Source organism: Malaclemys terrapin, chromosome 7 (genome assembly GCF_027887155.1).
Source record: "Malaclemys terrapin pileata isolate rMalTer1 chromosome 7, rMalTer1.hap1, whole genome shotgun sequence".
NCBI lineage: Eukaryota > Metazoa > Chordata > Testudines > Emydidae > Malaclemys > Malaclemys terrapin.
Window position 1 is genome coordinate 72,922,342 of NC_071511.1, and position 26,503 is coordinate 72,948,844.

General features: G+C 39.6%; 1 protein-coding gene across 2 annotated transcripts in view; it reads left to right on the plus strand.

Annotated features, from left to right (window-relative positions):
- Window positions 1-26,503, plus strand: part of NRG3 (neuregulin 3) — an 871,038-nt gene that overhangs the window by 831,480 nt on the left and 13,055 nt on the right. For both annotated transcript variants that reach the window (XM_054036194.1, XM_054036195.1), the window contains exons 7-8: window positions 3,558-3,685; window positions 21,045-21,215. In XM_054036194.1, the coding sequence (XP_053892169.1) occupies window positions 3,558-3,685; window positions 21,045-21,215 (299 nt within the window). The remainder of the gene's footprint in view (window positions 1-3,557; window positions 3,686-21,044; window positions 21,216-26,503) is intronic.

Below are 26,503 nucleotides of genomic sequence, written 5' to 3' on the forward strand. Positions count from 1 at the left end.
TTCTGGCATTGCTGCCCCACAGGAGTAGATGGTTGCAGATTGTACTCCTGGTTTCTGCAGGTGGTGAAGCTGACCCCCATTTCACCCTCCTTTGAATGGTGTAGTAGTAAAGCAGCTCCTTGCTTTTTGTATAACCCCATAATAATAATAATGCTTAACAGTTGTACAGCACTTGTCATCCAGAGATCTCAAGCACTTTACAAAGGCTGGAATCATTATCCTAATTTTACAGTTGGTGAAATCCAGGCACAGAGAGATGAAATGATTTTCTCAAAGTCACACAAGTGAGGTGGCAGAGCCATGAATAAAATGAAGATTTCCCGACTCCCAGGCCAGTATCCTGCATATTAGACCATGCTGTGTCCTCAGATTTTAATAGTATATCTAGGAAAGGGGAGGAATATTACTTGTGAGAAGCTGAAAGGATGGGTAATTGCCTATAATAATTTATTTTCTCCATGAAACTGTGAGTAATTGAAAATTTGCACAAAGGTTTATTTTTTAACTCTATCATTATTCATTAATTTATTTAGCCACATGTATCAAAGGACTTTTCAGTAATTACTCAAACAAGAAGCACAAATAGTCAATCAAGAGACAATAAAAACCTAAAAATAAATAGGACAAATAAATCTTCAGCTGTGTTTTAAAATTAACCCGAAGAGCCTGCCTCAAATAACTGTACCAAACAGGGCGACTAGCTTGATTGTTCAGGTTTATTGAGCATCCACAATTCATTGTAGCCAGAAGAAGCTGTGGTTGCTCAGCAGTTGTGAAAATCAGGTTATAAGTGTGTATAGGAATGGAATTTGGGAAATGGAAAGAGAAGGGACATGGAAAATATGGTCAATCTTAAGAAGGAATAAATACAATAGTGAGTATAAATGTACATAAATATGTGACAAGGGACATAAATACAAACAAATTCCTACAGACAAGATGTCATTAAAATTCTCAAGACAAAAAACAAAAATGTAAACCTGATTCTTAGCTTTACAGGCAACCAATGTACACCTCTACCTCGATAGAACGCTGTCCTCGGGAGCCAAAAAATCTTACCGTGTTATAGGTGAAACCACATTATATCAAACTTGCTTTGATCCACCGGAGTGCGCAGCCCCGGCCCCCCGGAGCACTGCTTTACCGCGTTATATCCGAATTCATGTTATATTGGGTCGCGTTATATCGAGGTAGCGGTGTAATTGCACAAAACTGTTTAGAGACTTGTGAAAAGTGCTTACTGGCATCTGACCCATCACAACTGGAGTCCTTGTGAGTTTGGCTCTTGACTTCAAGGAATGTGGAATCAGACCACATGAGACTTTTATTAGTTTCTGTGTGAATTAGCATCATAATTATGGGCCAGCTGTAAATTTAATAATGAAGAAATAAATCTGTCAGCTAAACAACACCAAAAAAAAAGAAACCTACTACCCTGCAGAGAGTGCCTGTTGGGGAATTTGGTAAATGGGCTGGTATTTTATCCAACCTTCTAGGGCATTTTGAAAGGATCGTGCCTTTCTTCATGTGTGGGGAGAACAGATGAATCGTACCATCTTCTGCCCCAACCCATAGCAACTTTTCACACCAGTCCAGAGGGCAGGACTGAGCTCTAACTGTTGTTTATGGTTCACTTCAGATTCATGATTTTACAAGCCATTTGGACCTTCAGTTTAATCTGATGTAAAACACCAGAAGGGACAGGAATATCTTTCTCAAGTTAACAATTCATTCTTTTTGCAGATCAAATTGATTTATTCAGGTCAAAAATCAAAGGCAGTTTCCTTTCTGCATCTGGCAGAGAAACCATTAAAGTTTGAAACCTTTGGGAAAGCTGGCACCTTAAAAATCATACTTCCATTCTTAAAATGTTTTACCTACTATTGTTACCAGTGATAACTAAGCTCCCTATGACTGAAAGAGATCAGAACCTAATACATTTATTCTAGTTTATCAGTGTGTTTACTTTGTGCATTTGACAGCACTTTGCGTATATTCATTTTCATTTTCATGTCTCCCCCCGTCTTAGTCATTTTATTCTATTGTTTGTGTGGATGTTTCACACAGTCAGCAGGGAGAGGAAAAACGCAGGGGGAAAATGTATTTGTTTAGCCACAGAAAATGGCCAGGTGAATCAAGGGTGGATGTAATAACTGAAACTATTTTTAACTCATTTTTTAAATTGACTAGATCTCAGGTTTCTGTCATCCCTTTCTGATTTTGTTGAAGATGGTAGGATGTATGATTAAACCTAAGAAAGGGGATATTTTAGTTTTTATGTGCACTAAATGTTGGGCCTTTTCTGTTAAGCTACAGAATAACTGTGACAAAGAGAAGCATTGTGATAGAAATTGTACCAGTTCTTCACCATGGACAGTTTATATTGAATCACTGTTACCCTTTTTACTGTAATGGTTGTTCAATAATATCAGCTATGACTTTCTAGGGAGCGTAAGTGATTTAGGCATCCTTGAGTTAACTTGTATCATGTCCTATCTTGCACAATATTTTGTTTATTGCAAAAAGAATGCAAATATTGGTGATATATAGAAACTCAAAGTTGGAAAACATAGGGCCAACCAAGCTAACGTTAGGTAACTGTCAAGTAGCCTAAGAAAGCTGCCAACTGCACTGCTTTTTAACATCTACATGAAAAGGCAGATCTATTTCTCATATCTCTGGGATATTACCCAATGAACACTATGGATGAGCAAACTGGTTTGATAAAATAAGAATCAGACTGCACATTCATCCACCCCTGACATCATACTGAAATGGAATTTATTTTGAGTTTTTAAATGTTCTGTTATTCATTTTTTAATATTTACACATCTCTGCACTTTCTGGTTCCACTAGGAGCCAGATCAGAGAAGTGCTCACTGTATTTTCAAAACAAAAGACCAACATGTATGTAATTAGAAGAAAGTTTGTTCTTGTTTCATTTCCAAATTTATAGACTCTAGCGGTTCCTATGAGGATTAGTACTCAAATAGAGAATACCATACCCATAGTACCACTGGAATGCCAATTACTTTCAGACTGTAAATGTAGACCCCTGATGGGCCTGAGTCTCAAATTGCAAATCAGGATGTAGACTTTCCCCAAACGATGTTTGGATCCACCATTTCTTATTTATTTGAATCCAAGTGTTTTTTTTTTTTTCATTTGGGTTTGTTAATTCCATCTGTTAATGAAAGGAGACATAGCAAGGGCCCTGCCAGGTCCTAGGGATCTTCTGAGATATACCATCTTGCAGGGGTAGTTCTAAAATCAGGCATGTGACTAAAGGAATCAATATTATAGCATTCCCTAATACTAAGGGTAGAGGTACCTGTATAATACTGCAATAACACTAAATACTTTCAATATTTTAACAGTGAGTACTGTATTCGTGCTTTCCAATATGCATAGGTTATTTAATTCATTCTTTTTCTCCCAGTGACATTTTTATTTCAAGAAACCTCCCATCCTTCTTCTTTTTCATCTCAGATATTTATAACATGCATGATGTATTCTGCTTTTAATATATTAATTGCTTTTTATTCTCTGTACCACAGTATTCAAAGACAGACAGGCATCCTGGGCCTGTGATGGGAAAAGTTATGGAGTCCAGTTTTTCAGGCACTCAATCTTTCCCTGAAGCCTTGTCTCCTGACAGAGGAAGCCAGACTATCAAGCAACATAGGTAAGCAAATGGCTCTCAGACCAGAAAATTGACAGGCAGAGATGTTACTGGTTTAGTGATACATATACAAGATTATTGTTCTTTGTGATGGACACACTCAAGACAGTATGTACTAAGAGACCTGATCCAATCATTAAGCAGATAACCAAGCGTTTCCTTAGCTGTAGACATAAAAAGGCATTAAAGATGCTCACAGACTATATCTACCTTTTGTAAAGAGCCTAGAGGAACTATTAAGAGACACTATCAAAGCTGTAGACAGAGACTAGTGAACTAAACAACTGTATTCTGAGAAACCATTGAAAAACTGATTTTTCCTCTCCTCCCTATCTTAGTTCATGAAGTTAATGGCTCATGCTCCCCTAGGCAGGCTCTGTTGCAAACTTTCAACCTTTTCTGAATGTTTCTTTAAACAAATAGAATTCTAAATTAAAAATTATTGGTTTCGGTGTATATTCAGGAGTAGTAACAGCCAGCAGTGGTTTTGAAGATCTACCTTTTAAAAGTTTGGATACATAATGCTTCCAAGGGGTCAATTTTCAACATTGAAAGAGATGCCCCCATTTTTTTTTAATTTCTGGTTTTTCATATGACAAGTGTGTATGATGGGCTGAGATATTCATTTTCAAATTCATACGTGGTGTGAACAGCTTTATTTAGCATCACTGAAGTTGTGGTGATAACCTCTTGCACAAAGAATATGGATGATTTGATAAGGGGAACAACTAAAGATCTCAAAAACAATGGCAGAAAAAAATGAGGTCAGAATGATGTCCATCATGCAAGTCTAGGGAGAAAAATGTAATGATAATGAATACGGTCTATTCCTTAAGACTATCATACTTAATTAAGTCTTCCTTTGCCCTACTTTACCGTAACTCTTCTATTATTTGGTTGTATCCCAAAAGGACATTTCATTCTAGCCACCTAGATCAGCCACAATTTCTCCTTTTTTTATATTCTAATAGATTGGAAGGCTAAGAAAATCAATCGAAGTACACTGTTGAGCCAATAAGGGACAATTGGGTACCATTATATTTCCCTAGTTATGCCTTTTAACATGACAATAAACACCAACTCTCATGTAAAATTCACTCACTAGAGCCCCAGTTTCACAAAGTGTTTATACACATTCTCTAAGTGCTTTGCTGAATAGAGATGGACAACTGAATTGTGGCCTAGAACATTTTCCATTAAAAGATTTGAATCTCATTTTAGTTAAATGGAAAAGATATTTTATAACCCTTTAAAAGTAAAATATTTCAAATGAAAGAAATGTCCATATTTATGATCTCTCTCTCTCTCTCTGTGTATAAAATTATGTTATAAAGTTTCATCAGGAAATGTCTCTTGACTCTTATTTACATAATATATCATGAAATCATAAAAGCCCCAAATATTTTTAAACCTCCCAAAGATTACCCTAATATTTAAATGTTGTTTAAAATAAAAATCTAATAACTTTCAAACACATTCATTTTTCTTCCACAAGGAAGTCACTATATAAGCCACACTTATTTAAACTCTTCTATATTAGAAGAATTCCTATACATTTGACAATAAAGTATCCAATCCAATATTCTGCACTGCTAATGCTGCCTTCTTAGCTGAAAGAAGAAAAACAGGATCAAACACCTTATTTGCAGGGTGCCAGCAATAAATTATATTAATATTACTTGCGTCAAAGATGTGTTTGCACTGATTGATGAGCTTGCCTTGATTTATAAATAATTGCTTTAGTAATTTTATAATTTGCAATTTAATATATCAAGCCTTTGTTGTATAAAACATGCAATAGACTTTAGAATGTCAGTGATTTATAAGCCCATCATTGATTTATGCATCATGCAACCGCTTCATAAGTTACTCTGTGTCACTGGTTTACAAGTACTGCACCACTGATTGATTAGTCATCTGTCTTATGTTGGTTTTTTTTTAGTTTGGGCCCTTTCTTTATAAGTTTTATGTTACAGATTTCAAACTAGTTATAATTAACTTTTGTTTCTATATTTTACATGTGACCAATTTAGGAAAGTAATTTTAATTACTAATGATAAATTTTGCCCTACATATTACTTGTGTCAAGCAGTTGAGGTCCCTGGGGCAAACTGAGCAGTGTTATAGAACTCAAGTTAGCAGATAGCTTAAGCATATGATGAACTTTACATACCAGCTGCTGGTAGATGAAAGCTAAGATTTTGCTCCAGGAGGTACAGTCCAAGGGGAGATGGAGCAAAGGTGGGTTTACCCCAACTTTGTGCTCTCGGGACTTTGGGCTGCTCTGGTGTTGAAATGGCCCCATTGAATTAGAGCAGCCTAATTTGTAGCAGCCTCTCCAGGCCTGCCTATGGGCTTCTCCACATTTTTCAACAACTACTATTGCTCAAGATCTAGTTTATATAGGTGGAACAAATGACCACTTTGCTACTCATGAGACTAGAGTCTGATCCCCTTACTCTTGTTGCTAAATGCTAAATGCAAATTAGGGAGTCAGAAATCCACCGTAAAGTAATTATATTTTCTATGAAGATGGCAAAATAGTACCCTACTTTAGGGTCTAAACCTGCCTGTGTTCTGGCATTTTTATTTATTTATTTATTTATTTATATTAGAGCTGGAAAAAAAATTCTGGCAAAAGTAAGCTCTTTCTTTGTAGGTTCAGTAAACATTTCATATATCTGACCAGCAGAAACTAGGATGGCAATGTCACTTATCTGATATCTTTAGCCTCTAGGGGGTTGTGCATGTGTGTAGTGTACGGTTCATGAGCAAAGTCTTAGGCTACGTCTACACTACAGGGGGGATCGATTTCAGATATGCAAATTCAGCTACGGGAATAGCGTAGCTGAATTCGACGTATCTGATCCAACTTACCCCTCTGTGATGACGGCGGCAAATCGACCGTCGCGGCTCCCCCGTCGACGGCGCTTACTCCTACCTGGGCTGATGGAGTACGCGCGTCGATTCGGGGATTGATTATCGCGTCCCAACGAGACGCGATAAATCGATCACCGAGAGATCAATTTCTACGCGCCGATCCGGGCGGGTAGTGAAGACAAGCCCTTAGTTATCATATTCAAAGAGCATATGAGTCCCAGGGCTAGACAGCTGGACCCCTTGGATATAGGTTGGGTGCTGTAAAGGAGCTGTAACATATGCAGCTCTGGAAATGTGGCTAGATTACAGTCCCTTTGCTTCACTCAAATTGAGAATCTGGCTCATGATGTTAGACATAACAGCTCAAGAAATAAATGCTAGGGGAAAACTTCATTATCAATGTTTGGATTAGAGACAGTCCTGAAATTCTTTTGGTGCCCCGATGCTACCTCTAGCACAGTGGCTCTCAACCTTTCCAGATTACTGTACCCCTTTCAGGAATCGGATTTGGCTTGTGTACCCCCAAGTTTCACCTCACTTGAAAACTACTTGCTTGCAAAATCAAACATAAAAATACAAAAGTGTCACAGCACACTATTACTGAATAGTTGCTTACTTTCTCATTTTTACCATATACTTATAAAATAAATCAATTGGAAAATAAATTTTGTACTTACAGTTCAGTGTATACTATATAGAGAGTATAAACAAGTCATTGTATGTATGCAATTTTAGTTTGTACTGACTTTGCTAGTGCTTTTTATGTAGCCTGTTGTAAAACTAGGCAAATAACTAGATGAGTTGAGGTACCTACCCCCTGGAAGACCTCTGCGTAATCCCCGGGGCTACACATCCTCCTGATTTAGAACCTCTGCTCTAGCAAAAACCCAGGGAGGAAAAACATTCTGATGCTTAAAATTTACCTCACTACAAATATTGTAAAGAAAGAAAAGAAAGGAAAAAACCCTGCTAAACACATATGAGCTTTTTGTTATAGTAATTTATCTGATTCTTCTATACCATGGCTCCTTGATATACTAAATCTCATTATAATCACACTGTTCTTTTCATAACATTCACAATTTTGTTCAGGTCCTAAGGATGCTGTTAATATTCTCTTAGAGACAAATATGATAAAGAGTGTTGTTATTATTAGCTGTTTGATTTCTGTGGCAAGCCCATTACAATATATACAAAGCCCAATCTGAAGTAGAACTAGTGAGACATACAAATGCGAAACCAAGAGTTTTAAATTTTCATGTTTACCAACAGACTGAAGTATGTTTTCTATGTGGATCAAAGGGAAATCAGATCACAGCTCATATTACCGTATATTTACTTATCTGCTGTATGCCTGGGTGAAGATTTATCCAAGTCTCTTCTTTGAGGGAACCGTGTATAGCATAGACTAGTCTGGAGGCTGATTCACTCTATATCATCATTCATAAACAGTCTGACAAAGGGCTTGTTGTACAATATTACATCATCGCACAATATTTATTCTGACAGACACTCATGTTAGCAGATAAAGGAGATCCTTAATTATTAAAATACTGAAAACTGATCTAAAGTGCATCCCGTTGATCAGAATAAATGTTAGCAGCAGATTGCCTAAACGTACTCAGGATAAAAATTTGTCTGGTTCTTAAGATATATCAGGAGACAGTGTATGGCAACTAACTGTCATTGGGGCATACATTTGCTGTCAACAGGCAAGAAACATGCATTTCAGTCTTAGACAGCAAAGTATGTATGTTTTTGTCAGTACACAACATAGTATACTTCCTGTAGCGGTACTACTGAGCTATCAACTATGTAAAATAAATAAATATGCATAGCACCATCTAGCAAATTATGTAAAAACGTACAATTTTTGCAACTTGTCTTCTGAAAACAGACAGACATCTCAGGCTTACAATTGTGTGAGCTTTTCATGTTTGTTACTTTAGTGCAGTGCTATTTAAATCTTTACCTTTTGTTCCTAATTAACATTCCCTATCCCTTTAGTGGTGTAGGAAATACTTTTTTTTATATTGTAGGAACATCAGTTAGTTGCAAACAGCAATTGTTAAAGTTTTATTTTGAACTGGTCAAAAATGATAAACAGTTTTCGCAAAAAAATCAAAATATTTTTCATTCTGATGGTTTTAAAATGAGCATTTTTTGTTTACTTGAAATTGTTCTCAGAAGTTTTTAGAGAGAATTTTCAGGGGTGTGTTGTCTTGTCCTGCTTGCTCCTCTCTCTGTTTTTTGTTTTTACTCTTTCCCCACTTTCTTTTTTCTATTTTGTCATGGGGAAAGGGTAAAAAATGAAAACTTTTTCAGGTTCAGGAATAAAAAACATGTTTTCAATAAAAGACCAATTCTCAGCGACCAAAAATTGTCTTCAGAAAGTTTTGACCAGCTCTAGTTTTAATGGTGGCCACTCTATTTGCATTTGAAATTCGTTTTGTTCTGTTATTTTGTTCATAAATTTACTTTTCTTTTTGCAAGTTCCCAAACAAGAGCAAACAAAGGCCGCTAAACTCAGTGGGGCTCCATTTCACGCTTCTGTCTGTGCAGCTCTTCTTGCAGGTTTGGCACCAAAGATTTCACAAACCTCTTACAGGCAGTAACTCTGCTCTGTCCTGTAGTATGTACTCTCCTGTTGAGCTGCCGCTGTGGCTCTTACCCATGGAAAGCCAAAGAAACCAAGCAGAGAAGGCAGCCCTCATACCAGAGGGCATAAGTAACTGGTCTTGACTGCATCAGGAGTGTTGGAGCAGAAGATTCATCCTTCTCTTACCTACCTCACTCAGAGCTACTACTCAGGGCATGGGGACTAGAGAAAGGGGGCTAGAAGGAAAAGAATAAAGGCTGGAAGTGGAGGGAAAAGTTGTTGGGGAAACTAGAGAAAATATGAGGTGGTGCAAAAGTGAGAGAAGCCCAGTAGTATGCAAAGAAAAGTAACAAGAGCACTAGTAGACTCAGGAAATCAAAGTAGATCCCATGGGTCAGAGAGAGAAAATGGGGGGATCAGGAGAAGAGAGAAAGATACATTGGAGGATAAGGGATGCAGGGGAGGAAAAAATGAAATGGGGGGGGGCAAGGAAAAGGATTGAGGGAAAGGGAAACATGGCAATGATACTGTTAAAAAGGGGAATGGGAAATAAGGCTGAGGAGACCAAAGAAAATGGCACAGAATATTAATAAGCTGAGTAAAAAATAGTCCAAAATGGAAAATGAAGTGAAGAAGAGCAAAGTATTACTGAGAGATGGAAGGAGAGAAACAGGGGAGTAAAGAAATGAGGAAAGTAAACAAGGACACACTTCCCTTTACACACACACACACATCTAAGAACAAAATGTTGTTTGTGCAGCTACATTTTGTTTGTAATGTGACAAAGAGAGTGAAGAGACTTGGATTCCTGGGATATATGGGGACAAAAGGAGGGACAGTTATGATTGTATATTGGGAGAATCAGAAGAACTACAGCCAGATTGTTTTTCAGTGTGTCTGTACACCTAGTATTTCCACTCAGGAAAAAAAATGCAGAGGGAAACTTGTCTTGTTCTGTTAAACAGTATCTGAATTCAATCCTGGAAGTGTATGAAGTATTCCTGTCTTACAGATTTTCTATCAGTTTACAAAGAACTTTAGGATCCATTACACAGGTTATGATTCTTTTCTGCACAGCTGCAATCAGGTGATCTACTGAAAAAATCAGGATGTTGGAAATTCTAATGTCTTCCTATGGATCTCTGCAGTCAGATTAATTTTGCTGCTTCTGAGCCAGTATACCAGATAAATAGTTTCCAGTTTATGCCTGAATCACATTTGAGATGCTTAACTGCCTATTGCAATAAAGTACCCTTTGATTTTTATCTCAAGTTTTATCACTTAAATTGTGTCCCTCCTGTTAATGCTTTCCATGTTTCAGTAAACAAAGGTACTTCTGAATGTGCTCATCCATAATGAGATGTATAATCAGTTTTGTTTGGTAACAAACTAAAAAAAAAAAAGAGCAAGATGGTTCCCAGAATTATTGTAAATTCAATGCATTCCATTTTCCACCTTATGCACAAGTTTAACTCTGCTGGGAGCTGTGCATGTGTATTGAGATGGCAATAAGCCACCTGCTGAGTATGGTTTTGTTCTATTCGGTTGTTTAACCTGGAGAAAATTTCCACACAAAACAACTTGCAAAAATGCATTGGTAATTCATCATTAAGGTTAGAGATTGTTGAACTATATCTTCTAAGACAATCATTGATCAGGGCTGTATCTCTTTCTGACTTGTGAATTGTTCATAATCCAGGCATTATTTATATGGATTTGTTTATTAATCATAATTGATTAATAGTTTTTGTTTACTGACATATTAGGTGCATCTTTGAATATTTTATATTTTGCAGTCAGTCTTTTTATTGTTCACCTAAGTCCCCTATGCATGTTTCCCCCCCTCTGATTGGATTCTATAACCTTTATAAATAGGAACAGTGCCTGAAGAAATCTGACTATTTTAGGGAGAAGAGCACTTTATAGGAGAAAGATAGCAGGAGATAGAGTCTTAGAAAAGTTTCCTGACTTATTTTGGACCAGATGGAATATTCTATCTAGCTACATACATTCAGCCCAGCTACTAAAATAGTTTGATTTCCTCCTGTTTTAGGGAAAGACAAAAGACATAGGTCTGATTTATTATTGGCTCTCTAGCAGATTTTACATTTAAATTTGTCTTGCCAAATTCTCACAAATCATTGTATGAATACGTGAGTGGCCAGGTGAGCAATTTCTGTGCAAATGTGTTTGTGCACATGCACATGTTCTTGTATGTTCATAGTTGTCTGTGTTCACACAATAAAAGCTTCTCATGGCTATGTTAGGAGACTTACGACTAGCACTATTGACTAAAAAGAGTTTTGACCTATAATTCAGTACAGTTTAAGCTTTATGGATGTGCAAAATGTATTATATTGGTGGAGGTGTTTTTAGGACTGTTAGCAAGCTGTCACTGAACTGTGTCAGTACCTAAAGAAATCAAGTGATGTACACATAAGTCTGCAACTTCTAGCCTGACCTACAGCAACAATGTGGCAGCTAATGTAAATAATTTTCTGCAAATATTTGATGGAATTTTTTAATGAATTTGCGTTTCCTGTATTCACATTCATTTTTTGTGCATAAAGACTTTATCAGTCAACTTTTACTGGCAAAAATGTACTAGGAAAGAAAATTTCACATGCACATTTGAAAACATTCCCAGAAACAAAATGTTAATTTTTCATATGCAGGTCTTCGTGTGGAAAATCCTGCATTCTCACCCAATCAGAGAAGAGAAAAAATACTATGTGACTTATGAGATCACTCACTACTAAGTGATACAGCCCCAATTTCAAATATTTTAGATCAATTTGGAGAATAAAATATTCCACAAAGAGTTAAAAATAATAAATAAATTTGTGGACAATGTAATATGCTTGTGGATATTCCACAAGCAGTAAAAGTAGACGAGTTAATTATCCACTATGTATTATTCAGTCAACTGCTCCTTTTCAGACTCCCTCCTCGGAATCCAAGAACAGATTGTTGATTGTTTTGTGGTGTTGTAAGGTGAATACATTTTCACAAAGGAGGAGGCTGAGATCATAAAACTCATTTCTTAGAGAATATATTTCAAGAGCTAAACCCCAGTCTTTAGAATCAAAAGTATAGTACTTCAACCCACACAACACTCTTTTTAAAAAAAATGTTTCTCTAGAGTTCTAAACAGCTAAGGAAAAATAAATTTAAAGGTCATTGAAAACCCCTCACTATCACTACAGGTTATTGATCTTTCCAATTAAAAAGTTGAAAGTGTGGCAGGGTCTGGATTGGAGAACAATATAGGATGTTTGTGAAGAATGGGGACAGAGTATTTGAAGAGAAAACAGGACAGATGACTTTAGGAGGCAACATCTGTTTTATTTCAGGGAGAAAAAGTTGATTTTGAAGGTAGAGCGTATGGCCCAGGGAGTCTGTCCAAGATACTTAGTCCAGGTGGGAACTGCTTAGGAAGGAAGTGTGGCCCTAGCAACAAATAAAGATCACATTTCGTACAAAATGAAGCCCACTTTTAATGCAAGTACTGTGAAAGGAAGAATAAACACATCAGTAGTTGACTGGATTGCAACAGAGACTGGGTTTATGCATGTAATCAAAGGTAACCCTTCTTACAAATATATGCACACACAAAAACTATATTAAAATATAAGAATAGCCATACTGGATCGAACCAATGATCCATCCAGCCCAGTATTTGGTCTTCCAACCGTGGCCAATGCCAGACACTTGTGAGGGAATGAACTGCCCTGTTATCCAGTCCCAGCTTCTGATTGTCAAAGGATTAGGGACACCTGGAACATGGGGTTGCATTTCTGACCATCTTGGCTAAATAGCCATTGATGGACCTATTCTTCATGAATTTATGTAATTCTTTTTCAAAACCAGTTATAATTTTGACCTTCACAATATTGCCTAACAATGAGTTTCCACGAGTTGACTGTGCATTGTGTGAAGTAGTACTTCCTTCTGATGGTTTTAAATCTGTTGCCTATTAATTTCATTGGGTGTCCCCTGGTTCTTGCTGTGATGCCTCCCCCCAGGGTGCAACCTGGAACTGGGGTACCACTGAGCCCTCTGTCTCAGAAGACTGGGCTCCCTGTTACACTGTTTTGCCTTGACAAGCTGCAGATCTCTCCCAGTCCTGCACTCACACAAACCTTTACACAGGCAGGGACACACCCAGCTGCAGTCACATGAAGGCTCCTCCACAGCCTAGGACCCCAAAGCCGTACTGTCTCGCTGTGGTCAAAAGCCTGACCAATATAAGTTTATTACCGAGTCCACCCATCCCTCTAAGTGGAGAGGACAATGCACCAGTTTTTGTTCTTGAGCAATTTTGTTCCCCAAGCAGTTCTATAAAAACACACTGTTTTAGGTAAAAAGAACAAAAACAAAAAACCCCACATGTATTAACTACAGAAAGATAGTTTTTAAGTGATTATAAGTAGTGAGCCTGCAGATCAAAGCAGATTACCTAAGAAATAAACAAAAACACAATCTAAGCTTTATAAACTAGATAGTATTTGAATCAAGCAGTGCCTCAGCCTGTTAGCTAGTATAAGCAGGTTATCGCTTTTAAATATACAGGCAGGAATTCTTCTGTCTTGCCTGGTACCCTCGTTCCCCCAGTTCAGTTTTTGTTCCTCAGGTGTTGTGTTGTAAGGGGAGTAAGGCCAATTGATGATATCACTCCCCTTTTATATCTTCTTCCAGTTTGCTGGAAAAATGTTTTGCTGTGACATGAGTCAAACAGTCTCCATTGGGTACATGCTATCTCTGAGAGGTTTCCATTGTACACAGTTTCTGGGGTAATCCTTGTGAGTGTTTTGTATTTTCCTCAATGAGCCATCATCGTTGTTTGGTCTTTTTATTATTGTACCTGAAAGGCTGCTTGTGGGTGTTCCCAATCTCACAACATGTTTCAGTGGCACATACATAGCAAAACTTCATAACTTCCTATACGATGATAGTACATACAAATTAACAGATTAAGACTTTTAAAATGACATCTCACAAGGCATACTTTGTACAAGATGCATCATAATAATATTATACATATCATAATCATATCACTATAGTGACTATGGGATGCAGAGTGTCACATCTGTGTTATGGGAAGGGAATGAATCACACTTTCTTATGCACTTTCTCCACATCATATCCACTTTCATAGGCACTTTCTTCATCTCTTTCCTATTCCCCTTTAGTCTCTTTTCCAAGATGAACAGTCCCAGTTTTTTTAATCTCTCCTCCTATGGAAGCTGTTCCATACCCCTAATCATTTTTGTTGCTCTTCTCTGTACCTTTTCCAATTCTAATATACTTTTTTTGAGATGGGGTGACTGCTTGCGGTATTTAAGGTGTGGGCATACCATGGATTTATATAGTGGCATCATGCTATTTTCTGACTTATTTTTTCCCTTTCCTAATGGTTCCCAATATTCTATTAGATTTTTTGACTGCTATTGCATATTGAGCAGCTGTTTTCAGGGAACTATCCACAATGACTTCAAGATCTCTTTCTTGAGTCATCACAGCTGGTTATTCCATCTATATTCCATCATTGTGCATGTATAGTAAGTATTATGTTTCCCAACATGCATTGCTTTGCATTTATCAGCATTGAATTTCCTCTGTCATTTTCTTGCCCGGTCACCAAGTTTTGTGAGATTCCTTTGTAACTTTTTGCAGACATCTTTGGACTGCCTAATTATACTTTTACACTTGACTAGCCAGAGTTTATGCTCCTTTCTATTTTTTCAGGAGAATTTTCCATTTCTTAAAGAATGCTTTTTTATCTCTAACTGCCTCTTTTACTCATCTGTTTAGCCATGGTGGCATTTTTGGTCTTCTTGCTGCTGCTGCTGCTGCTGCTGCTGTTTCTCTTTCTTTCTTTCTTTCTTTCTTTCTTGTAAATATTTAGTTATGATTTAAAAAAAAATCATGCAGCTTTCAAACACTTCACTCTTGTGCATTTTAATTTCTATTTAATTACCTTTCTCATGTTTGTGTAGTTCACCTTTTTGAAGTTAAATGCTACTGTGGTGGGTTTCTTTGGTATTTGACCCCCTACAAGGATGTTAATTTTAATTACTTTATTGTTGCTCATGGGTTCCAGGACTAGCTGCTCCAAGAAGCATTTGTTAATGCTAGAAATTTTATCTCTGTGTCCCATCCTGAGGTGACATATACCAAGTCAATATGGTGGTAGTTGAAATCCCCCATTATTATTGGGTTTTCTGTAGCCTCTCTCATCTCCTTGAGCCTTTCACAATCACCATCACCATCCTGGTCAGGTGGTTGGTAGTACATTTCTATTGCTATACTCCTATTATTCAAGCATGGAATTTCTATCAATAGAGATTCTATGGTACTGTTTGATTCATTTAAGATTTTTACTATATTTGACTCTATGCTTTATCATAGAATCATAGAATCATAGAATATCAGAGTTGGAAGGGACCTCAAGAGGTCATCTAGTCCAACCCCCTGCTCAAAGCAGGACCAATTCCCAGCTAAATCATCCCAGCCAGGGCTTTGTCAAGCCGGGCCTTAAAAACCTCCAAGGAAGGAGACTCCACCACCTCCCTAGGTAACGCATTCCAGTGTTTCACCACCCTCCTAGTGAAATAGTTTTTCCTGATATCCAACCTGGACCTCCCCCACTGCAACTTGAGACCATTGCTCCTTGTTCTGTCGTCTGCCACCACTGAGAACAGCCGAGCTCCATCCTCTTTGGAACCCCCCTTCAGGTAGTTGAAGGCTGCTATCAAATCCCCCCTCATTCTTCTCTTCTGGAGACTAAACAATCCCAGTTCCCTCAGCCTCTCCTCATAAGTCATATGCTCCAGACCCCTAATCATTTTTGTTGCCCTCCGGTGGACTCTTTCCAATTTTTCCACATCCTTCTTGTAGTGTGGGGCCCAAAACTGGACACAGTATTCCAGATGAGGCCTCACCAATGTCGAATAAAGGGGAACGATCACGTCCCTCGATCTGCTGGCAATGCCCCTACTTATACAGCCCAAAATGCCGTTAGCCTTCTTGGCAACAAGAGCACACTGTTGACTCATATCCAGCTTCTCGTCCACTGTGACCCCTAGGTCCTTTTCTGCAGAACTGCTACCTAGCCATTCGGTCCCTAGTCTGTAGCAGTGCATGGGATTCTTCCGTCCTAAGTGCAGGACTCTGCACTTGTCCTTGTTGAACCTCATCAGGTTTTTTTTGGCCCAATCTTCTAATTTGTCTAGGTCCCTCTGTATCCGATCCCTACCCTCTAGTGTATCTACCACGCCTCCTAGTTTAGTGTCATCTGCAAACTTGCTGAGAGTGCAGTCCACACCATCCTCCAGATCATTAATAAAGATATTAAACAAAACCGGCCCCAGGACTGACCCTTGGGGCACTCCGCTTGAAACCGGCTGCCAACTAGACATGGAGCCATTGATCACTACCCGTTGAGCCCGACGATCTAGCCAGCTTTCTATCCACCTTACAGTCCATTCATCCAGCCCATACGTCTTTAACTTGGCGGCAAGAATACTGTGGGAGACCGTATCAAAAGCTTTGCTAAAGTCAAGGAATAACACATCCACTGCTTTCCCCTCATCCACAGAGCCAGTTATCTCATCATAGAAGGCAATTAGGTTAGTCAGGCACGACTTCCCCTTCGTGAATCCATGCTGACTGTTCCTGATCACTTTCCTCTCCTCTAAATGTTTCATAATTGATTCCTTGAGAACCTGCTCCATGATTTTTCCAGGGACTGAGGTGAGGCTGACTGGCCTGTAGTTCCCCGGATCCTCCTTCTTCCCTTTTTTAAAGATGGGCACTACATTAGCCTTTTTCCAGTCATCTGGGACCTCCCCCGATCGCCATGAGTTTTCAAAAATAATGGCTAATGGCTCTGCAATCTCACCCGCCAACTCCTTTAGCACCCTCGGATGCAGCGCATCCGGTCCCATGGACTTGTGCACGTCCAGTTTTTCTAAATAGTCCCGAACCACTTCTTTCTCCACAGAGGGTTGGTCACCTTCTCCCCATGCTGTACTGCCCAGTGCAGCAGTCTGGGAGCTGACCTTGTTCGTGAAGACAGAGGCAAAAAAATCATTGAGTACATTAGCTTTTTCCACATCCTCGGTCACTAGGTTGCCTCCCTCATTCAGTAAGGGGCCCACACTTTCCTTGATTTTCTTCTTGTTGCTAACATACCTGAAGAAACCCTTCTTGTTACTCTTAACATCTCTTGCTAACTGCAACTCCAAGTGTGATTTGGCCTTCCTGATTTCACTCCTGCACGCCTGAGCAATATTTTTATACTCCTCCCTGGTCATTTGTCCAATCTTCCACTTCTTGTAAGCTTCTTTTTTGCGTTTAAGATCAGCAAGGATTTCACTGTTTAGCCAAGCTGGTCGCCTGCCATATTTACTATTCTTTCTACACATCGGGATGGTTTGTTCCTGCAACCTCAATAAGGATTCTTTAAAATACAGCCAGCTCTCCTGGACCCCTTTGCCCTTCATGTTATTCTCCCAGGGGATCCTGCCCATCTGTTCCCTGAGGGAGTCAAAGTCTGCTTTTCTGAAGTCCAGGGTCCGTATTCTGCTGCTCTCCTTTCTTCCTTGTGTCAGGATCCTGAACTCGACCATCTCATGGTCACTGCCTTCCAGGTTCCCATCCACTTTTGCTTCCCCTACTAGTTCTTCTCTGTTTGTGAGTAGCAGGTCAAGAAAAGCTTTGCCCCTAGTTGGTTCCTCCAGCACTTGCACCAGGAAATTGTCCCCTACACTATCCAAAAATTTCCTGGATTGCTTGTGCACCGCTGTATTGCTCTCCCAGCAGATATCAGGGTGATTAAAGTCTCCCATGAGAACCAGGGCCTGCGATCTAGCAACTTCTGCTAGTTGCCAGAAGAAAGCCTCGTCCACCTCATCCCCCTGGTCTGGTGGTCTATAGCAGACTCCAACCACGACATCACCCTTGTTGCTCACACTTCTCAACTTTATCCAGAGACTCTCAGGTTTTTCTGCAGTTTCATACCGGAGCTCTGAGCAGTCATACTCCTCTCTTACATACAACGCAACTCCCCCACCTTTTCTGCCCTGCCTGTCCTTCCTGAACAGTTTATATCCATCCATGACAGTACTCCAGTCATGTGAGTTATCCCACCAAGTCTCTGTTATTCCAATCACATCATAGTTCCCTGACTGTGCCAGGACTTCCAGTTCTCCCTGCTTGTTTCCCAGGCTTCTTGCATTTGTGTATAGGCACTTAAGATAACTCATCGATCGTCCCTCTTTCTCAGCATGAGACAGGAGTCCTCCCCTCTTGCGCTCTCCTGCTTGTGCTTCCTCCCAGGATCCCATTTCCCCACTTACCTCAGGGCTTTGGTCTCCTTCCCCCGGTGAACCTAGTTTAAAGCCCTCCTCACTAGGTTAGCCAGCCTGCTGGCGAAGATGCTCTTCCCTCTCTTCGTTAGGTGGAGCCCGTCTCTGCCTAGCACTCCTTCTTGGAACACCATCCCATGGTCGAAGAATCCAAAGCCTTCTCTCTGACACCACCTGCGTAGCCATTCGTTGACTTCCACGATTCGACGGTCTCTACCCCGGCCTTTTCCTTGCACAGGGAGGATGGACGAGAACACCACTTGCGCCTCAAACTCCTTTATCCTTCTTCCCAGAGCCACGTAGTCTGCAGTGATCCGCTCAAGCAGTATCATTGGTGCCCACGTGGAGAAGCAGGAAGGGGTAGCGATCCGAGGGCTTGATGAGTCTCGGCAGTCTCTCCGTCACGTCGTGTATCCTAGCTCCTGGCAAGCAGCAGACCTCTCGGTTTTCCCGGTCGGGGCGGCAGATAGATGACTCAGTCCCCCTGAGGAGGGAGTCCCCGACCACCACCACCCTCCTCCTCCTCTTGGGAGTGGTGGTCGTGGAACCCCCATCCCTAGGACAGTGCATCTTTTGCCTTCCAATCGGTGGAGTCTCCTTCTGCTCCCTTCCCTCAGATGGGTCATCTAGTCCACTCTCCGCATTAGTACCTGTAGAGAGAACATGGAAACGATTGCTCACCTGTATTTCCATTCCTGGTGCATGGACGCTCCTCTTTCTCCTTCTGGAGGTCACATGCTGCCAAACCTCCTCACAATCCTTCTGTCCCTGCTGTGCCTGCTCTGAATCTTCAGAACATTGCGGCCGTAGAAGCATCTCCTGACGTCTGTCCAGGAAATCTTCATTTTCCCTTATGCAACGCAGAGTCGATACTCGTTTCTCCAGCCCTCGAACCTTCTCTTCCAATATGGAGACCAGCTTGCACTTTGTACAGACAAAGTCGCTTCTGTCCTGTGGAAGAAAGACAAACATGGCACAACCTGTGCAGGTTACAACAGCTGATCGCTCACCTTCCATATCACCGTCCTCTTAAGAGCTTCCTCAACTGTTGCAGGAACTACTCAGAGAAACCTGCAGATGAAAGCCTCGGTGCGCTCTCCCCACGCGAACTCCCAGGCAAACTCCCGCTGTTAGCCTCTGCTGTTCGACGCTCAGCTGGTTCGCTGCTGACTGCCCTTATATACCAGTCAGGCCCACTCAAGGCCCACCTGGAACAAAGCACTCCCAATTCACACTTTTCAAACAAACAAGTAAGCAATCAAGCACACGGTCAAACTGACCAACTGTCCCAGCAGCAGGCACTCAGATACTCACCAACACAGCCCCCCTAATGCAGCACTTAGCGTACCTCCTCTTGGACAGCTCCCAGGCAAACTCCCGCTGTTAGCCTCTGCTGTTCGCCGCTCAGCTGGTTCGCTGCTGACTGCCCTTATATACCAGTCAGGCCCACTCAAGGCCCACCTGGAACAAAGCACTCCCAATTCACACTTTTCAAACAAACAAGCAAGCAATCAAGCACACGGTCAAACTGACCAACTGTCCCAGCAGCAGGCACTCAGATACTCACCAACACAGCCCCCCTAATGCAGCACTTAGCGTACCTCCTCTTGGACAGCTCCCAGGCAAACTCCCGCTGTTAGGCTCTGCTGTTCTTTATCATTAAGATTATGCCACAGACTAATAGATAATAAAGGTTTCAAAGTAGCAGCCGTGTTAGTCTCTAAGGTGCCACAAGTACTCCTGTTCTTTCTGCAAATAATAAAGGAAATGCGCAGATGACATACTGCAAAAGAAGAATAGCTGTAAAACAAACAATTCAGCGATGTTATGCACCTTTGTAACCAGTTAATGATAGAAATAGGTTATGATTTTGGCTTAATCATCTGTTTCCTTACTTTTGCATTAGCAGCAACTGAATTCAACTGTAACGTAAAATAACTTTATGTGGATTCCAGATCCCTTATGATTCCTGCAGTAAATGGAAATAATTCCTAGCTCCCTTAAAATATAAATAGAATTTTCAAAAGGTGGCACTTTTCTGAAATAGGTAAAACATATTTTAAAATTACTCAAATTTTGTGCAACCTTACCACAATAAAAAAAAAAAGTAGAACTTATTGTTACAAAAAATGTACAGTGCAGGTTGATAAAGCAGTGTTAGTAGATATGCCTAAAACTTAAGGTCCAGATCAACAGCTGAGGATCTGACCCTAAGTACCAGGATGATGGTGATGGAACAGAAGGATATCTGACCAAATACAAGAGAATTTCCAATGTACCAATCATTTATTTCTATTCTTCCAGGAGAGACTGAAATTTAAATATGGAATAAAAAGCCAAGTAAGAATTACAGCATTATATTTCCATGGAGAACTACTGCTGACATCACAAACTACCGCAGCAAATTTATAATACTGCAGTCCATGTATTATTAATTCTGTAATCTTTACTCTATAAATTTGTATGTTGGGGGCTCTGGTAGTTTTTACTGTACTCTTATTCTTGTCCCCAGAAGTCTCTCTTCATGCTGCAGCCCAGGACAAAGAAGTGGAATGCTACACAAGAATGCCTTTCGGAAGACTCCACCCTTACCTCGGGGTAGGTTCAATGGAATTACAGGACCAGCATATCAACAACTAGAAGAGTCAAGGATCACAGATCAGGACACAATACCTTGTCAAGGGTATGTAATAAAAACAACTGAAGCAAACAAGTGCATTATCAGCAGCAAAATAAAATAAATAAAAATCTCTTATCTAGAAAATCTGCTTTGCTATTACAGTACTTGCTAGTTTTGAGACAATTATGCATCCAATGTATAATGTTAAAAGCAGAAATATATTTTCAATGTATTGGCCTTTGAAGATATTATATTTTTATTTGGATGTCTGCTTTTTATTTTAAACCCTTCAAAGTCTGAAGAAGAAATGATCAGCACAGACTGCAAGTGATTGCCTGCTTGTCATCTTTCACAGATATGGTTTTCCGCATTTACTCATATCATGATCTGTAATTCTAGTGAGTTGTTCACAGCATTGTCTTCACCACCAGTACTGAACAAATATGGGAAAACAAATAGTGCAAAGCTCATATTTTGTTTACAATTACAAAATATGGTTCCTTAAATACATTTGGGGTAGACGTAAGATGACCTTGTCAGTTGCCTTTCCCCTTTAAAATGCACAAAAAAAGTTGTGGAGTTATTTTTCTTTTTCAATTCATCTTCAGTAAAAGATACAGCAATTGAATGCAAGTGCCACTTACTCTTAAGGCTTGACTTTCAGAAGGGCAGCTTCCTTTGAAGTCAGTTGGCGTTGCAGCTGCTGAGCACCTCTGAAAGCCAATCCCATAATATTTAAATATTCTAGAGTTTTCAAAAAGAACCTCCAGTTCTTATACAAATATAATTCTTGTTGAATGAGGAGGAAATGTCTGCAATGTAATCGGTCTGGCACTTATTTCACATAAACACTGAAATCAATGGAATTACACTGATATAAAATGGGTGTAAGTTAGAATAGAATCAGCCTTCAATAATTACAAACTAACTGTTTGCAACATCCGAAATGAATAAAATAAACTGAAGAGACAAGATGGGCTTGTGTATGTGTTTATAGTTTTGAAGGTCAGAAGCAACCATTGTGCCCTTCTGCTTTGACCTCCTGGATAACACAGGCCACGGGTGTTTATTGGAAGATATATATATGTTTTTTACACAGTGCTTTTCACCCCCAAAAGATTCCTGAGCACTTGACAGACTGCATTATGTATATGTAACACTATGGACTTACCTTTGGGTTGGAGGCTACCATCTTAGTTGCATAAGGTATACTGCATAGCAGGAGGGGAAGATGATATTTTAAACATGGACACTTGGGCAAGCCACAGCTCTAATAAAAACCTGTATAAAATCTTTAATATCCTGGCAGTTCAGAGAGAAACCTATTCTGAGCCACATTCAGGTAATTGTATCACTAGGGGCTATTGAGAACAGTCAAACAGATTTATTTTAATTGTCTTTTGGGTTTTATTATTTTAATTTATTTTTTACCTAAGTCATTACAATAATCCCTTTAAATTACTTAAGGGATTCATTGGCTAACAAATAGAATATCCATTGTAAGGCAGTTTTATTACTTCTTTAAGGTATGGCATATTAAAGGAGAATCAGTTGCCATAATTTATCAGGGCTTTCAAAGAGGGTTCGACAATGTTCCTCACTAGAGTCTGCCAAAGAAATTAAGTTGTCATGGGGCAAAGTATTGTCATGGTTCAAAAATAAAAGGGGGGGGGGTAAGACAGGAAGCAAAGTGTAGGAATAAATAGTCAATTTTCATCATGACAAAAGTTTAACAGCAGGGTGCATCGAGGTTCCATACCAGTGATGTTTCAATATATTTATTAGAGTTCCATAAAGGGGAATGAGTAGTGAGGTAACAAAAGTTACAGATGACACAAATGTATTTAGGTTAGTCAAGTTTAGAGATGACTGAGGGACTTCAAGGAATTAGCCAAGGTAGGTGAATCGGCAACACAATGGCAGATAAAGTACAGTGACGATAAATGCAAAATAATAAAATTTGGAGGGATAAAATCTTGCAGGGTTCTAAATGAACTGTGTCCAAATAGGAAAGGGACCACTGTGGACAGCTCAATATGTTACTTGCTAGTCAAAAAAGCAAACATGAAAGATGTTAGGATGCATAAGGAACAGTGTGGAGAATAATACAGAAATTATTATAAAGATAATATATAAATCAATGTTTGGGCCTCTTCTGGAATGTGCTGTTGACACAATACTGGTCAACCCATCTCAAAATAATATTTCAGAATTAGAGTGGTTCAAAAGGCAGATGATGAAATTGATTAGGGGTATAGAAAATCTCTCAAATGAAGAGACACTGAAAAGACTGTGCTTGTCTGCCTTAGAAAGGAGACAAACAAATGGGGGCACAATAGAAATATGTAAAATAATGATAGTTTAGAGAAGGTAGGTTGGGAGATTCTGCTCTATCTGTCTCATTACTCAAGAATGAGGGGACATTCAATGAAATTAAAAGGTGTCAACTTCAAAAATTATAAAAGAGATATTTTTGCAAACAATGCATAATTAGACTATAGAACTCATTGCCATAAGGTATTTCTGAGGCCAAGAACTTAGCAAGATTCAGAAAAGGGATGGATAGTTAGATGGATAACACAGATATAATAGTTAATGCTAACAACTTTGGAAGGATGTAAAATCACATGGTCCAGGATGTAAATCAAACTCTGATTATGAGGATCAGATCTTCCTGGGGGCAGATTATCACACATCTGTCTACTACACCTTCTCTGAAGCAGTTGGTGCTGACCATTGCAGAGACATGATACTGAACTAGATGGAACTCAGGTCTGATCTAATCTGGCAATTCCTATGTTTCTATAAAAAAATGGAGATAGGTGGGTGACATTAGCAGGTTTTTATTATGTACTTTGATACTTTATTGTTTTCCATTGCCTTCTGTTGGGTACTGCATGTGAGTTTGAGAAAGTCTATGGGGAGCATTAATTTACCTCAATAACCTTTGGTTCAGGCCATGTACCAATAGTGTCTTTCTTCTAGTTGTTGTTTGGTGACTATTGTCAGTAAGTAACAACGCATCCCAAAATAGCAAAACATGAACAGCCTCTCAATGTGCCTGTAGTAGCTCTAGCGGTTAAGTGCTTGCACACGCTAGAATGCTAGGACAAAGCTTCCCCAATAAGTATAACTGGACCCATGGACACGGTCACGGAGATAGCCTTATCCAAACAATAGCCACAATTTGCACTGGAAAAGACAGCAGGATGAAATCTTTTTATAGACAGACAATTCTGAAATCCCATGGTACAAGTTTCAGAAGATTCAGTTACTGAAGGTCTGAACAACAAAGTCCCAGACCTAAGGTTTCTCTTTCCTTGAGGTGATTTAATCCCAACTACATGAACATAAATGCCACTGTCAGAGCAAAGTCAGTGCTCTGGGGCAGTCACAAAAAGCACAGATTGACAGTGGGAGGTTGTTTGGATATCCCGCAGGGGGTAAGCAGTGACTCTGAAGCATGAACACACTGGTCAGCTTAGCAGGTAAAACAGGAAGTTGTATCCCCCCTTCACTGGGCTAAATAGTTTCTTGCTGAAGTAAATACAGAATCACAGGTTCAAAGTTAAGGCTCTCCTATTGACAGAGATTCAGATGCCTACTCAACACACAGTCAAATTTCAAATAGTGCTGGGGTTCTCAAGATATGTTGGCCTTAAAAGGACACTTTAAGTACAGGATGTTTATTGCATGATGAGACCAAAGCCTCCCAAACATCAGAAAAAAGACGCTTTTCTGTTGAGCTGCACTGCAGCATCTTTGAAAAGCAACACAATGCTAAATCAGAAACTGCTGTTAGAGCAGGGCAAAGGCAAAAAGGGGCAGAGGGTCACACAATGCACAGTCTCCACCTCAACTAAATAGATTTCTGATATGGGTCAGTAGCAGTTTGAATCTCATTATAAATGTATTTAAATAAGGTCTCTGAGCATTCAAATTTTGTTACAAATTAATGAAAATCCATCACTAGATTTTGGAAGATCCAGGCCTCATTTGAGACTGTATTAGTAGGGCTCTATTAGTAGGAGCATTGCCAGCTGATCGAGGGACGTGATTATTTCCCTCTATTCAGCACTGGTAAAGCCACACCTGGAGTATTGCATCCAGTTTTGGTCCCCCCACTACAGAAGGGATATGGACAAATTGGAGAGAATCCAGTGGAGGACAAAGAAAATGATTAGAGGTCTGGGGCACATGACTTACGAGGAGAGGCTGAGGGAACTGGGGTTATTTAGTCTGCAGAAGAGAAGAGTAAGGGGGCATTTGATAGCAGCCTTCAACTACCTGAAGGGGGGTTCCAAAGAGGATGGAGCTATGCTGTTTTCAGTGGTGGCAGATGACAGAACAAGAAGCAATGGTCTCAAGTTGCAGTGGGGGAAGTCTAGGTTGAATATTAGGAAACACTGTTTCACTAGGAAGGTGGTGAAGCACTGGAATGGGTTACCTAGGGAAGTGGTGGAATCTCCATCCTTGGAGGTTTTTAAGGCCTAGCTTGACAAAGCCCTGGCTGGGATGATTTAGTTGGTGTTGGTCCTGCTTTGAGCAGGGGATTGGACTAGCTGACCTCCTGAGGTCTCTTCCAACCTTAAGATTCTATGATTCTATGAGACAAATTCAAATCATCTTAGAAGGTTGTACCATTTTAAAAGGTTACAGTACATGAATTACTCTGCCTTCCACCAGGTAAACAACTTTAGAGCTACCCAGCTGTATTAATTACTTTATTTTCTCCATGCAATGCCTCAAATTTCCAACTCTGATACCCGTGAATTCATGTCACCTCTATGTCTGGGCATCCTCAGGCAACAAAAGGATTTATTTTTCTGAGCACTATCAGCCAGAAAGAAATAAGGAAATCCACAATCACACAGATGTACATATGAACAACTGAAATGCCAGTAAAGTAGCATTTAATGACCATTCTCATAAGGACAAATTCAAAAGTTGTAACTAAGTACAAATGCTTGATGGACTCCAAAGGGTGATCAATTTTCTGGTTTGAGGCAGTACAAATAATAAATAGTACCAATGACAGTCTGTCTTTTGTTGCCCATCATAACAAGAATACATCCTTATGTCCTTTGAAGTGTAGTGTTGAGAAGAATTGTCAATGCACTATGTTAAAAAATAATCTAGCAATGCATTAAAAAAGTCTTAATTTCAAACATTTTCATTTCAAGGCAGGTCTCCCTTCAACCTTGTAATCCCAAAGATAATTCCTTTATTACTCCTGTTCCTGTGCCCAAAATGTATGGTACAGTCGAGTCTTAATGCACAAAACAGATAAAACTGTAGGTCCCCCTTTGAAGCCTACCACTGTTTCTTAACCCGCTTCTGCTAATAGGTGA